Source organism: Perna viridis, chromosome 15, assembly GCF_037379345.1.
Source record: "Perna viridis isolate PV_CMFRI_1.1 ecotype Kerala chromosome 15, ASM3737934v1, whole genome shotgun sequence".
In the NCBI taxonomy this organism is placed as follows: Eukaryota; Metazoa; Mollusca; class Bivalvia; order Mytilida; family Mytilidae; genus Perna; species Perna viridis.
Genome location: NC_142459.1, coordinates 23,384,683 through 23,400,853, shown reverse-complemented (window position 1 = coordinate 23,400,853; position 16,171 = coordinate 23,384,683). Strand labels below are relative to the sequence as shown.

The window sequence follows — 16,171 nt, the reverse complement described above, 5'->3', positions numbered from 1 at the left end:
ATTATGTTGAGAGTAATACTTTAAAGGATATTGCTTAATTGTCAGACTGAACCTTAACCCCTCCTCCAGTTTGTCTTGGAACACCTTGTTACATATGTAGTTTGGGCATGTAAATAATTGTCTGTCCCTTTGTCTTGAAGTTTAAGGTGTATTATTGGGTGTGAAGATAGGATCACATTAACATGAAAATTTAAGTACACATATAAATTATATCAGAAATTGAATGTGTAAAAGTATTCTCTCTGACCTACTTTTCAGGAAAAATATTTCAAAGAGATTGCCAAAGATGGACGTTGAGCTAGCCATGTGATTTAGCTCAGATATGTTATCAGTTGATAGCCTTACATTCCATTTTCTCCCTTTTACTTGTGACATTAAAATATGTTAAACTATTTACAGGGACTGTGCACCTGGACAGAAGGAGTGTGATGAATCCATTGATACTATCAACAAATGTGTACGTAACCTGGACCAGGCCTCACTGTCTGCCATCAGTCAGAACCTTCAACCTAGATCTGAGAAAAACTTACGGGTAAGGTTGGAATGTTGCAACAATGTTCTTGCTATATGGTTGTTGAAGATGCATTAATTTTTTTTGCATCCAAAAATAAAAGATTACAAGTTCTAGTGCTTATTATTGATGTACTCTCCAAGATAGTAAGTGATGATTTTTGGACTATTACAATGTAGTATATTGATGACCCTGGACAGTGGACAATACAGTTCATCTCAGAACATTCCAATTTCTTGTTCAGTTTTTAAGGTAATACTTAAACCAAGCGTGCTAGTCAAATTTTATTTTGAGGAGTTGAAATGAAAAATTACTTAGCAGAATTGGCAAGAATATTAAAAAAAAGGTTTCACACACCAATGCGATTTAGTTGAAATCGAATTCTAAGGAATGAAAACTAAATACTGTTCATTTACATTTAGAAAAACTAATGACTTTTTGAATGAAAACATGGAAAGATTAATAAAGGCCTTTAATTTGAGATCTCTTAAATATGTAGTTGTATTGTGTTTAAAAAGTAATTTTATTTTTTTATTAATTTTGTCCAGGGTTTCCAAGAACAAATCATTGGTAGTGCTAGAGAAATCCTGGATACAGTTGACAAAGTGAAAGTAGCTGCTAAATCTGAACCAGAAAATCTAGGTCATAGAGTAAGTGTCACAATATACAGAAAAGAACAAAGACATTTCAATTAGTCTCCTTGTAATGAAGTTTCGAAAGTTTCAGTAAAACAAAAATAAACAGTTGAATCTAGCAATATTACATGTTGTAATTTGGATAGAGAGAAATAGAAAATTCTTCTTATTAACACACAGTTAAAAGTAAACTTCTTTAAACTGAAATGTTGATGAATTAATTCATGATAATTTTTTTCTCAAAGTGTCAAAGAATAATTGTGTTATCTACAGACATTATTTTTTCCCGCTTTTTCAAATCCCCATTTTACCGTTATGATTCTTTTTTTTAACTGTATATTTACTTCTGATTTTGCCACTTTGTGCTTTGTAGACCTTGTAAAATGATGTCTGTATCTATTATCTCTGTTGGATGTATCTTCCTGGACTAGAAGTTTCATTATTGCCATACATTTCAGGTCATATGCTTTGTTTGTAGACCTGGTAAAATGATGTCTATGTCTATTATCTCTGTAAGACGTATCTTCCTGGACTAGAATTTTCATTATTGCCCTACATTATAGGTTACTGTTATGGCTAGCTACATTGAACCTGTTGCTGAAGGTGCCATTGGTGCAGCATCGCTGTCAACTACAGCTCGTCAACAAACTCACACTCTGGACTTGACAAAGACTGTTATGGAGTCTGCATTGCAGTTCTTATACTCGTGTAAGGAAGGGGGAGGTAACCCCAAGGCCTCTCACACCCATGAAAATATTGACACTGCTGCAGATAATACAAAAGATGTTGTACAGGACTTGTTACAGGCCTTGGAAGAGTCAGCATCACAGGCAGGCATGGTTACCAGTATGATTGAGAAGATCACAAAATCTATTACCAAGGTGGGTTATCTCCCTTCCTGGTTCTTAGCGTAATCTGCAATATTGTCGCCTATTCTGGCTTAAAATGCTGCTGTTTGAATTATGTCTTGCTAAAATAAGAGATTGTTTGAAATTTCTTGTAGATATGTTAAGAATGTGTGGGTTATCATTCCCTTTTGTCTAAATTTGTCATAATTGATGTAAACTTTGAATGAGAATTATATCAGTGTTAATAGACTCAATTGTCGTGAACCTGGAACTTTATTCTGTAAGTCTGTATGTAATACATAGATAGAGGGTTGTTGTATTTCCAGCATTCTCATCAATTCTAAATTGAATAATTGTGAATTATTCAAACCTTGTACAAATGATAAAGTAGCTATGATGATTGTGTGTATTTAGATATTTCACATTTTCCCTCAGTAAACTTTTAGCTATAAGAGATAATTGTATGTATTTAGATTACATGTCGGGTAAGTATTGTGAGACCATGCATAACCAGAAAAGACCTGGCCTTCAAGTCATAAAATTTTCAATGATTTTCGTACCACCAGGTTAAATTTGAAATTTGAGTATTTTCATTGGTTAATTTTAAATTAAGGTACAAAAATAACACTGCATGTATGAATATACAATCTAATGAAAATAAGACCTATCAATTGTTTCATTCAATCACTTCATGTTATGTCTAACAACACCCCATTCTACTTTCAGTTCAGATGACTTTTTCAGAATCCTTGGGTCTTTCCCTATGACTAATGCTTTCAAAATCATGAAAGATAAAATCTGATTGGCTGATCAGTAGAATGGAGTGTTGTTAGATACTATGTGCAGTGACTGAATGGAACAATAGATTGGTCTAATTTTAATTAGATTGGTGAATTTTTTATGACTGAGAGCCGTATCACCATTACTTTTTTATCCAGAGCTGTTCCTCCACATCATGCCCTATCACAATACTGATCATACTATGGTAGACGCTGAACAATATTTTTCATGAATTATGTTTTTCTATTGGTAGGGAGAATAATGTATTCCTTTGCTTTAAAAACTTACATTGGCTTGTTTCTAACAGTTACCAATGTGTATGTTTTATTTGTAACAAGCTTTCTGATTGGTCGGTTCTCTTTGAGCAAACTTAATTATTTTTTGATGACTTGCTTTGGTACTTTGACATCATGTACATTGATTGGTCCACACTCCGTGATTCAAATACATCATGAACATCCATTGGTCCACACTTCAAATATTCCCAAACAAAATACATTTTTATAATGAACAAATTTTTAATAATTAGATTTTAATCCATTAGAGATTTAATTTTATAGATATTTTGTGTCCTGTTCAAAAACTAGAAACAGTCAAAAATAATTTTCAAGAAGTTGTTTGTAGTATTTTGTAATCCGTCACTGATTTAGTACTTTACACTGGCATATATTGTTCATGGGAAATTCATGTGAATTTCGTTTCAATGGCATTTTCATGTGGAGTTCAATTCAGATCAATTCCATGCGATAAGGTCATATGAAGGTTCAATTTACATAAATTTTACCTGAATGCTGTCTCAAATTTTCTTTGCTCAATTCATGTGAAAATCATTGTAACTCATGTGAAACATTTTCACAAATGCATAAATCATTAGTCATTCAGAGCTTTTATGTGTGTGCTCTTTCAAATTCAATGCTAATATATTTAACATGTGTGATATAAAGTAAAAATCTAGGATAACTTAAATTTAGATTTGTAGTTTTGAGACAACTAGTGAAAAGAAAGAATATTTTGGTTTAGCACAATGAAATAAACTTCACAGCATTTTCCACTTTTACGTATTTTTAATTCGTTTTTGCTGGAGTAGATTCAGTCAGGTTTGTGGCTAAAGACCAAGTTTGCTCACAGTTCAAAATTTTAATCACAGGTATAAATCTAACTTGTTTTATGTTTGTTCAGTCTTTGTATTATTAATACATTCACATTGTCCCGTTATCAGCCGTTGTGCCATCCTACATCCAGCTCCATCTGAGAGTCCTCATTTCTTCTCTGGAAACATTATGGCGAGTGGGCAGTCATGTTTTACAATAGTTATTTTTTTTCAGTTTTCTGGGAAATCATTTTGTGCTATTGGTAGAATTGCTAGTAGAAGGATACAATTCATCTTCCCTTCCATCTGTTGTTCTGTTGATGTTTTGTTCAGTTTATATTTGTTTGGTTTCATTTAATCAATTGATTTGTCAGAATAAAAAATCTTTCTTTTTTTGTTTTTCGTTTTCTTTTTTTTCCTATCTCTGAAGAGGAGTATTCTTTCTTGGTTTACAAAGTTTCAAAATAACGACAGATGAAAAGGTGTTCAGTTAGATGACAGAAAGATAGTTAGACATTGAGACTTTGACCAAAAGTTTTTAAGACTTAAAATTTTTCCTTAGGTTCAAAGAAATTTAGGGTACACTTCAAGTTTACTGAAATGACTGAATAAATGATAGATTTTGATTGGAGTAAAAGACTAATAAACTCTTCTTGTTGAAGTGATACATGTAGTTTTGAAAAGAGATATTTAAGGATTGTAAAAGTAACTGTAAATTGAGTTAAATGCATTTTGACTTGTATGGGCATGTCAACACACATTTATTCTTTTTTCCTCTCCTTGAAGTTTTATTTTCACAATTATATTTGGCCAATGATTATATTTTGCTATCATTGTTTTAGACTGACCAGAAGATTAACATCAGTGAATCAGAATCGTATGTCGATTTCCAGACCAATATGGTCAGTGTTGCTAAGAAAATTGCCATGACAGCACAAGATATGGTCGGTAAATCAACCAGTAACCCTGCTGACTTAGGGTCGTTAGCCAATCAACTGACCAGAGACTATGATCTCCTGGCATCTAACTCTGCTGGTGCTGCAGCAGCATCTGCCAGTTCTGATGTAAGTTTTCATGTACAATTATTTCAAATTGGTTGTTATTTGTAGAAGATTTCACCAAGGAAACATGTAAATTATTTGTTCTTTTTCCAGTTTTAATAAACAACGGATGATTATAATTTTAAGATTTCTATTTTAACCCTTTTAGGTAATTTATATTTTCTTACGTATTCAAAAATGTATTACTTCTGTATGTACATATACTACTAATTCAGCTGGTGTCCCCCCCAAAAAAAGCTATGGAGGGCTTATTAACAGACTGTATCTGTCTGACTCTCCATTCTATGTACTTTGTTAACAAAACTACATCAGGTCTGCTATCACAATTTCAGGAAATTTCGTAGGGTTTCTGGACACTTTATATGTACTTAAATGATGCCCCTATGAGAGTACTGGACTTTAGTACTTCCAAAATAACAACAACAAAACAGTCTGGCTTTATGTAGCATTTTTAAAGTCTATTACTTATTATTGATGGATTCTTTATTTGTCTGTTCAGGTATCTAACAGAATAAGGACAACTGTTATGGACCTTGGAAAGAGTTGTATAGAACTTGTACAGGATGCTGGTAACCTACAGAGCAATCCTGGTGATACTTTTGCTCAGAGGGATCTCGCTGATCATGCCAGGAGTGTTAATGAAAAGGTCAGTATCACAGAAGGGTTTATTGAAGAAGGAGTTTATTGAGGCTCCATTCAGTTTATCATTTAGTTTACCGTATACTATGAAAGAACTTGAATTTGTGAATACCAGTATTTGCGGATTAGGGCAGGAACACAAGTTCGTAGATTTTTTATTTCGTGGTTTTTAGGTTTTCAGTAAACACATCAATGGGATTCTTCTTTTTTGTTGGGAACCAAATTTCTTGGTTTGGCCTAACAATGAAAACCAACGAAAATTGGTACCCCGTGAATTATAGTGCTTTCACAGTATTGCAATTAATATTGATTATTTCATCTTGAGTGATGTGAATTATTTCAATTCTTATATTTATATAACTGCAATTAAATTTTTTTTTTTTTTTAATTGCAAGCTACATGTGCTGTCTATAACCGTTGCACATGGTTTATTATGTGTTTTACCTCAGTAGTGGTCTTAAAGCCTTTGTAGGATAACATATGAAAATGTCATTTAAAAAAAGATCTGATCTTGATGAATACCACAAGGCTTACAAAACAATAAGGAAATCTTAGAGATGCAGATAAGAGGTTTGAATCAATTCTAATTGTGCATTGTATTAATCAGAAAGTTCATTTTTAACACTAATGTAAGCATGAAGAGTTGACATCATGACAAATATCATGATATGTTTATTTTATGACTAGACAGTGAGATAAAATTTTAAGATATTTTGTATGTGTTTTAAAAAATTATATTTGCTGTAATCAGAGTAGTGAAAAAAATTATGATGTAATTGAATATACCAAACATTAATTTTGTTCTAGGTATCCTTTGTTTTGGCCTCCTTGCAAGCTGGTTCTCGAGGTACCCAGGCCTGTATCAATGCAGCAAGTACTGTCAGTGGTATCATTGCTGACCTTGACACTACTATCATGTTCGCTACTGCCGGTACTCTGAACAGGGAGGGTGAAGAAAGCTTCGCTGACCACAGAGAAAACATCCTGAAGACAGCCAAGGCACTTGTAGAGGATACAAAGACTCTTGTAGCTGGTGCTGCATCTAATCAGGAACAGTTGGCTGGAGCTGCACAACAAGCTGTGAAAACTATCACACGATTGGCTGATGTGGTTAAATTTGGTGCCTCCTCCCTTGGAAATGACCAACCAGAGGCTCAGGTACATTTGGGCAGATTTATTAACTTTCTTCTCATTGAATGAGTTTTTCCTTCATCAGACCAGATTATATTCAAGATAACACAGGCTGATTTGTTCTATTCAGACTATAATGGTCTTAGAAGTTTAAGGAAAGAAAAACATTGCTAAAAAAAAGAAATCAACAGTAAATCTAAATTGTGTACCAAAAAAGCCAAAATTCCACATACCTAATGAAAAGTTAATTTTAAAAATGTTTATCCACAGGTATTACTGATAAATGCTGTGAAGGATGTTGCCTCAGCCCTGGCTGATTTGATAAGCGCTACAAAGAATGCCTCGGGTAAAAATGTGCAGGACCCAGCAATGTTACATCTGAAAGAATCTGCTAAGGTATGTTTCCATATCTATTATAGTCTTTAATTAATTATAAATGAATTGGTATTTCCCAAATTTAACCTTGGGTAGAATATCATTATATTTATAATGTTTCATGGGTTATAATATAGGACATAGAGCACCTAGGGGTCATAATCTAGCACTGGCTTTTTTTCTGTTTACACCTTAACCAGTATAAAACATATATTCATCCTTTATTGTAGTTGTATCACTTTATTTATTATTGTAGGCCACATCAAGTAAATTTGTAGCTTCTCATCTACCAGCAACAAAAAAATGGGGCAGATGGGACTATTTTATTTTTTATTATTTTTCTTGAACTGTAAAATCTGAATAAATTCATAGCAGAGTAAGCTAGCATAAGCTGTCGAAGTTGTATACTACGATTATACATAGATTAAGACTATTTTGAATTAAGTAATACAATTCAGGTTACATACACCTTATTTTGTCAAGATTTCACTAGAAGTCATTAGCCATTGGGTAAAATTAGTGTCATGACAGATACAGACATGAAAAAATTCTGGAAATTTGAACTGCAGAAAAAAAAAAAAGAAAAAAAATTTGAAGGAGGGGGCTTTTGAAATGGAGCATGTGGGGTTGAGATTCTGCAAATTTACTTGAAGTGGCCGTAATGGAATACTACATGTATTGTATGAGATAAAATTATCAGTTTACATCCTCTTCTTTTCCCCCCATTTATATTTCTGTCTTGTGGTTTAGAATCAGGATTTTTTGAAAAGTCAAACTGTATATCAAGTAAGATTCCTGTTTCATTGTTACCAGTTATTAACAACTGTTTTCTGAAAGTGTGATTTTTGCTTTAAATTTTAAGATCTATTAGCAATCAGTCATAGTTATTACCTAATATAGGAAGCAGTTACACTTCTATGGCCACAAAGCTTCTCCAGAGATCATGTATCAAAGTTTTAGTTTATTCAGTTTTTATCTTGTAATTTAGATGTTAAAAATAAAATTAATAATTGTTTCATAAAGAAAAATATGGCATAAGCTCTTGCTGTGGTGTCCCTTTTGGAGTGCAGTGATATTGTTTCCCATGATGTGAAATGGGCAGGCTTTGCATTGTTCCTTCCTATATGTCCTGCAATGGTCTCTTCATCCTTAGACCTGTATAAAAATTCAAGGATAGGGACCAATGTCCTTATTTTCAATGATTATTTCAGACAATATGCCATGAAATGCATTTTGTTTTATAATTTTGTTATGTAAAGATAAGGTATTTTGGCACTGATTTATTTTAGCTTAATGGCATAGTTGCCAACCCTTGTTGTCAATTTGGATATGTGTTTGTGTATCTTCTGTAGGTGAAAGTAAACATGAAAATTTCAGTATTTCTGGAAAAAAAAATATGTTTTTAAAAATTCAGCCATCATCTGTTGAGAGGTTCTACAGTTTATGTATACAGAAGGGGCAATCTATGTAAATAGCTCATTTAACCAAAAAAAAAAAGTCAAAATTGAAGGAAATGGAATGATTGTTTTTTATGTTATAAAAAATTTTTATTTAATCATTATTGAATAATATTGACACTTGCTTTTTGTTTGCTACCATTTTAATCATATGTAGTAAAAAAATTGTTGTTTAACTTATTATGCAAATAAGTATATCTGCAAAATACTTTTGAAAAGGTACTTTTTCCGTACCCTTTGCTTGTCCCCTGTTCAGATTAAATTGAAAGATTGGGTTGGCAACTATGCTATGGAGAAATTGATAACTATGGAAAAACCTTGCTGTATATATTCCTATTCATTGTACTTTCAGAGAGCAGATTCTATAATGAATTTTATGCCACAGCGGTATACTATATCTTGTTCGAGCATGCTCTGAGTGAAAGGGCTTGCAATAATTTGATTGGTAGAAAACTGCCTTACCATATTCCATGCAGGACTAAATTCTTCAGTGTCATTAGTGAATGTGGTTCATGTTTCATTGTTGCCATGGATGCATTTGTTAACATATACAACTTGGTTTCTCCATAGCAACCATCATGTGACTGTCCTTGTAGAATGGAACCCCTTTTATTAATGTTTGTGTGCTATGCTAGCTTTAATTTTTGTTGTATTTTTTTTACAGCGAATTATTTAGGAGTAATTTGCTTTTTATTTCGAAAAATTAAAGTGACATTTTTTCATACAACTTATACAAGGCTGCTGTTGGTTCAGATTTAGTTGAAAATTCATAATTATTATTCACAGAATTTAAAAAAAAAATCAAAATTAACTAAACCACAAAAAAGGAAACAATAAACTTTAAGATAGCATGGTGTTCTTACATTTAACAGTACAAGTATATTCATTATAGGATACACATGTATTGATACATAATGTCTTTGAGAATTTTTTTCTTCCACAAGTACAGTTCTCTTATTTGAATGTGTACTTGCATTAGTTAATATATGATCACCTGTAAATCCATAGTAATTCAGTATTGTACAGTACAATCATGTCTAAATGAACACCACTTGGACTGAAAGTATTGTTCAGTGTAATCAGTGTTGGTTTCATAAAGCGTCTAATTGTATTGCAATTTAAGTGAAGAGGTTTACAAGACAGGGTTCTGATTAAGATGTGTCAGTTTTGACAGGTTTTATTGTATATTCTGTCTTCAAGGGGTTCAAATTTACTCTCAAGAGTGAAAGGTCATGGACTTTTTTTTAGCATCCTAAATGAAAGGTCAACCAGAAGAAAATGAAAGGTCCTCAATAAGAATGAATTTAAAGTATAATAAGTCCATGATATAGGTAATTAAAATTTCAGTGATCCTGGACCTCAGACTTGTCAATTTATTAAATCTAGTTATGAAAGAATAACCCTAAAATATAATTGGAGGAACATTAAATTTATAAAACATGTGTATCTTATAATCATTTGATGTCAGTATTATTTTTGGAACTGATTAGTATATATTTATGTGTGTACTAATTATCTTACTTGGGCCAATTAATCATGTGATCATTGAGCCTGCGATAAAAATTATGTGTTAGTTGTCTGTTCTATATTTTTTAAATTTTCATGAAATCTTAATGCAAACTTATAAGTTTATTACTTTTTTAATATGAAGCTAAAGATTGTTGTCCATGTGAGCAATTCAGGTTCTTTGAATCCACATGTTGCTTGGTCACAATATAATTATACATGTAAATGCAATTTTAGGCAGTAACATGAACATTAATCATGAGATTGTCAACTACCTTATAAAGATTTTACTATACATGTACTAATTTCACACAGTCTTCTTCATTGACAGTGTAGCAGGTACTGAACTTAGTTTTTTTTTTTTAAATTGATGTTTCAGTTGAATTTATTTTCATTAGTTTTGCGAAATTTGAAGAAAAGTAATTACGTTATATTTATTTAGGTTTGGTTCACTTTTATTTTTGCAGTTTGTGAGCTTAAAAATAAGATATAAGAAAAAATTACATGTAGCTTTTCACAAAGTATCCTTTAATAATGTGCTGAAAAATTAAATACACATAAATATGAACAGGTTTTTTTTTTTTTTTTTTTTTTTATGGATGCTAATTGCTTTCCTTCATAAAGGAGAGGAAAAGAAGGAAAACCCAGGCCAGCTATTTATAAAACATATCAAGTGCTATTATTATCAGAATTTTATGATGCTCTTTGTTGATACATATCAGTGATGTAGTGATTTGTTGTTATGTTAGTCTATATACTATTTATAGAAGTGTGGGGTAATCTGTGTATTTATATCTCTGTCCTATTTATAGATTTGGGGTTAATATGGATCATTCAGTATGTCTTCCCTCATATGCTGCAATTTCTTTATGAAGATGAGTTCAAAAGTGTCTATACCCATCTCTATACATTCTGTAGAGATTTAACTGAAACTATATACAATGGTGCAAAAGAATTTATACAAATGTTAGATGCATACAAAGGGAGCTAATCCTGAGCATTTTACTCACTTAATTTCAATTCAGGGAGGTGTACCCTTGTTTAGAGTAGCTCACATGATGGTGTAGCCTTTTAACTCAGTAGGCAGATTATTTCAGACATAGATTTTTAAATGTTGACCCTGTCTTTTTTGTAACACCTTATGTTTTCTTCAAATGAATCAGAGTTCAACAGTATGATTTCTAAATCAGGAAATTCTACTTGAGTGAATAAAAATTACAATTGTCAATTTGGTACGTTTTTATTTCTTTAACAATGAGTTACTGAATACTATCTGTGTAGTTGTTGTTAAATGTTAATGTATCATTAAATGTTTAGATAAAAATCTCCAAAACTTCTTGTTTTCTCTTTCTTTTAATAAGTGGTGTAATTGTTAACTTATTCAATATCTACAGGTGGAATAGGCTCCTTTTGCCTTTGTAGGATTTGTCTGTTGTCTTGGTAATAAGATAAAAATGACATCAGAACAAATTAGATTTGAAGTAGTCTCTCTATACATTCAGAGAGAATTACTTACGAGTTAATGGTATTGGGTCAGGGGTCAGACATAACAGATATTATGTTTTTTAATGATGTTTTCATTCATGTGTTTTCTTATAATGTATAGATTTACAGCTTGTATGAGATATCCATATATGATGTATTTGTATTATATTACAATATACAGCTAGAAATTCTCTTACAATTTTTTTTGGGGAAAACTGAAAAATAAACTGATATTCTTAATACAGGAACATCCATTACTGTCAGATACATTTAGATTTCTCAGCAAGTCTGCATTGAGTGGTAAGCTGAATAGGGAGACAGTCATCAATTATATATAATACAATTCAGTGTTATTTTAATATTGCTGGTCTGGTTCTTTTACAAATATTGCAGTTATTTTCAACATTCATGTCCAAGTTCTTTCATGATTGGAGAATTCATTACACACCGGAATTGTTTCTTTTTTAGTAAATCAGCTATGAGTCTCGACCAATAGTAAGAATTTTACTTATATTTTTTTCCAGGTGATGGTGACTAATGTTACCTCCTTACTGAAGACTGTCAAAACTGTTGAAGATGAGGCTTCAAGAGGAACACAGGCTCTGGAGGGCACTATTGAAGCTATTAACCAGGAGGTCAAGGTAATTGTCTGTCTGTCTGTCTGTATTCAAAATTAGAAAAGAATGATAATCAAAACTGTTAAGCAGGCTAGATGAGTCAGAGGTTACTGTTAAGTAGGCTAGATGAGTCAGAGGTTACTGTTAAGCAGGCTGGATGAGTCAGAGGTTACTGTTAAGCAGGCTGGATGAGTCAGAGGTTACTGTTAAGCAGGCTAGATGAGTCAGAGGTTAATGTTAAGTAGGCTAGATGAGTCAGAGGTTAATGTTAAAATATTGTATTCTAGAGTATAGCAATCACTAAAAAACATGCTATGTTGATGTAAGTTTATCTTGCCTTCTGATTTAGACAAATTTATGAAGTTTTGGAAAAAAAATCCAAAATGTTTAATTGGTTCCATGACTTTGAATTATCTCCCTTTATTGGATTACAGGCCTATGACAGCACACCAGGTACCGACAAAAAAGCATCAGCTGAAGATCTGATACGCCTGACCAAGCCTATCACCATGGCAACAGCCAAAGCAGTGCATGCTGGCAATTCCTGTAAACAGGAAGATGTCATTGTTGCTGCCAATATGGGTCGTAAGGCTGTGTTTGATCTCTTGGGTGTTTGTAAGGTAAGTCAAGGATTGTGGAAACTTTTCTAGATATTATAGTTTCATGTTTTTATTGATAACCATAGTTTTTTTTATTGAACATTATCTTGATGGCTTTTGTTAAGAGATGGTAGAATTACTGGTATGAGGTTTCAATATTTTGGTAAAGTCTTAAGGCAACTTTGGCAAATGCTCTATTTCTTCTTGTGTTGCTCAACAGGCAGCAGGAATGATTTAGGGATAAGAGCTGCTTTAACTTTTTGTTCAAAATAATACAACTAAATGATTTCAATTATCCAGGTGAGCAATTCAGACTCTTATGTAGCTGTATAGCAATTATTTTCTCTTGTGAAGTCAGTTTTTATGAAGATATTGAAAACAGATTTCATTATGAATTATTCAGGCTGCCGCTGCTACAGCAGAGACAACAGAAACTCGTCAGAGAACAGTCAAGGCAGGAAGAGCCACCGCTGTCGCCTATAACCAACTACTTCAACAAGTTCATACTGTGAGTACCAAAACTAAAAATATCTTACATACTGTGGAAAAAAACTATTGTCTTCAGTTTACCAATATGTATGGTTTTCATGATAAGATCAAAACATTAATTAAGATGTTTATTCTAAGTTGAAAATACAATGTCATGGACCGAAGCAACCAGGGTGGCCAACAAAAGAGACAGGTGGAGAGGACTTGTTAAGGGCCCAATTCTCCTCAAGGAGAGATGGAAATAATGAAAATGAAAATGAAAATACAATGGCTTTACTAAATAAAAACTGAACATTGATACTCATGAAAGGAAGTACCTTCTCAGCGTTTAGTTTAGTTTTAGTTTAACTATTTCGTCTGTCTAATTAGAAAATTTTATCTAATAATGGACTTTGAAGGCAGGGATAAAAAATGCTTATTTTATTTCCTCAATAACAGTTGCTTTTATGAAAAATCTCAAAGGGCTTCAGTATATACTTCGATGAATTTAGATTCACTTTAAATAGAAGAAATGGTAGGTGTAGCTGTTATATAATGTATCAAGTTGTATTATGTTGAGAATATGACACTTTTAGTTTTTAACACGATTTTCAGCGTGATATTGCATTCATATATGTAACTAAAATTGTAAAAATGAGGACAACATATTTAAAAAAGGGGGTCATGTAATGTATTACAGATTGTACAGAAACCTACAGCAGAAGCCAAACAGCACCTTATTACTCTGTCAAGACAAGTCGCCAACTCTGTTACAGATATTGTCCACTCAGCAGAAGTTATTAAAGGTATGATCAGAATATGTTGTCATGGTTTTAGCACTGCAGCTCAGTTCTATTCCACCCTTTCTAATCAATCTTACATGGCAGCTTACTGCTAAACAGTGGTATCATTTTGTGGATTAAACTCTCATTGTCTTCATATGTAAAATTTATTCTCTATTAAACTATATTTAGCAGTATTAAGTGAGTTGCATAAAAGTCCTTTTTTCTCATCTTCATCATATGACATGCATATTCATTGGCTATTGGTTATAATTATTGTTAAAGATTTCCATTGGTTCTTATGTAGGTTTTTGATAACAACACTTCATTCTGTTTGATTAAAAAAGAACTAATTGAAGATAAAAGATGAAAGCCTTCAAATGTAGAAATTTTTTTTAGAGTAGTTTGTGTCTATTGGGCTGTAGTATGGTTGTGTGAGGGTACTAAGACTAACCATCTTCAGTTTTAACTCCAGCTAATTTGAAAAAAGAACATTTTAAAAAAAATATCTCATGCATTTTAGCCTTTACTTATACAATATTTTGAATTCAGAATGCACATTTAGTAGAAATTTGGGCTTGCATTATCATGAATAAAGGCTAATATGCATAATTATGAATGAAATTTGCATATTCATAGGGGAAAGCTGATTTGCATAATCATTAAGCTTTACTGTAAAATCATGATTTACATTAATCATAGCATGTGTTTTGCTTTCTGATTGATGGCTTAAGTGCTGTTTTATTTACATTTATGCTTTGGCTTACACACAGTGTAGGGTACTGTTTTGAATGCTTCAGTTAATTGGAATATTATTTGTGATTTTGTTATCATCCATTACATACTTGTCTTACAGGGAATAAATAAGCTGTTAAAACTTTTTTTTTCATTTCTCATGAGCTCTTATTTAGGTGATAAGAGGAACACTAAATGGGTATTAATCTTGTGCTGAGACTCACCCATTTGTTTTTATTATTTACAACTTGGTCATACCTATTTCTTCAAATTTTGAACATTTGCAAGGAATTTTTGGATTTGAGTAATTGAAGGTTAAAAAAAGAAATACAGGGGGTCGCAATGAAAGTCTCACCTCTTTTAGGTTGCCATGTCATGGACCTACTTACCCAAATTTCTTAAAATACCCATTTTATTTATCTTTGGCAATCAGAAGGAAGGGAGATAATTAGGAAAAACTTGGGATGAATTATCTCCCTTTTTTCCATGTGTTTGTGTGTGTGTGTTTTTGTGGCACTTTTCTCTTTTGTTCATCCACACTGCTTTCCTTTTGTTTTTAGTCAATAAAATGTATGATAGAAGTAAAGGAGTACCGCGAGCAGTTTTCCTGGGTAATTTTCTGTATGCACGCCATTATTTTTTTGTTGTTACCAATGTAGACTTTCCTCTAGTGAGCCCCTTTAATGCGCCAGCACGATTTGTTTTTTTCATGTTACAGTTTTTATATTTCTGTCCTCACAAGATATGAAATGTGTAAAGTTTTTTCACTCTGTCTCTAGTGGTAGTTTTTTGTGTTAAACAGTTCTTATTACTTTTAAAAGATTGTTCAAATCAGATTTTACCATTACGTTTCTTTTTTTTGCTGTATATTTACTTTTGAAAACAGATTTTTTTTGTTTGCTTCACATCATATTTCCTGTTTTGAATGTGACACTCTCCATATGGAGGAAATTCATTGAATTTTTCAAAGAAATATGTTTTATGAGTACCACATGAAACACAGTGAACAAACTACCAGAGTCCTTTCATGTGCCCTTGTATTGTTCTATATATTTGTATTTTATTTTCAGCAAGATATAAATAGTTGTGTTCTATTTGTAGTAATTGTCTATTCTATATTTAGCTCAACTGTTAGGTAGGTTTTCCCACAACTCCTTGCATCCCACTATATATAGTAACACTGTTGTCAAGTTTTTAAATGAATATTTATTTACTGACTTTTTTTGCCGACAGGAATTTGCTTTTTGGCTTTTTTTTTGGGTTGACATGCGGCGTAAGTTCAGTTTCAAAACATTGAATGGCTATGGCCTCAATTGAATCATAAAATTTGCCTACTTTACCACATGTAGCAGTTCAAAATATATTTTAGCATTGCAAAGTTAAAAGAAATGGCTTTGAAAAACCATCCTTTTTGCCTTTTTGCATGTGATTTTGGCAGATTTTCAGGCTAAA

At 32.2% G+C, this 16,171-nt stretch overlaps 1 protein-coding gene across 15 annotated transcripts in view; it reads left to right on the top strand.

The window, feature by feature from the left end:
• The window catches only part of LOC148597530 (talin-2-like), a 112,867-nt gene that overhangs the window by 81,135 nt on the left and 15,561 nt on the right, over positions 1–16,171 (top strand). For 12 of the 15 annotated variants that reach the window (XM_088562708.1, XM_088562710.1, XM_088562707.1 and 9 more), the window contains 11 exons: positions 400–532; positions 1,060–1,161; positions 1,710–2,027; positions 4,707–4,928; positions 5,425–5,571; positions 6,372–6,722; positions 6,966–7,091; positions 12,043–12,159; positions 12,570–12,755; positions 13,138–13,242; positions 13,903–14,008. In XM_088562708.1, the coding sequence (XP_088418834.1) occupies positions 400–532; positions 1,060–1,161; positions 1,710–2,027; positions 4,707–4,928; positions 5,425–5,571; positions 6,372–6,722; positions 6,966–7,091; positions 12,043–12,159; positions 12,570–12,755; positions 13,138–13,242; positions 13,903–14,008 (1,913 nt within the window). Of the gene's footprint in view, positions 1–399; positions 533–1,059; positions 1,162–1,709; positions 2,028–4,706; positions 4,929–5,424; positions 5,572–6,371; positions 6,723–6,965; positions 7,092–8,879; positions 11,370–12,042; positions 12,160–12,569; positions 12,756–13,137; positions 13,243–13,902; positions 14,009–15,279; positions 15,331–15,842; positions 15,855–16,171 lie in introns of those variants that run through there. The other 3 variants (XM_088562706.1, XM_088562712.1, XM_088562711.1) reach the window with 3 other exon arrangements.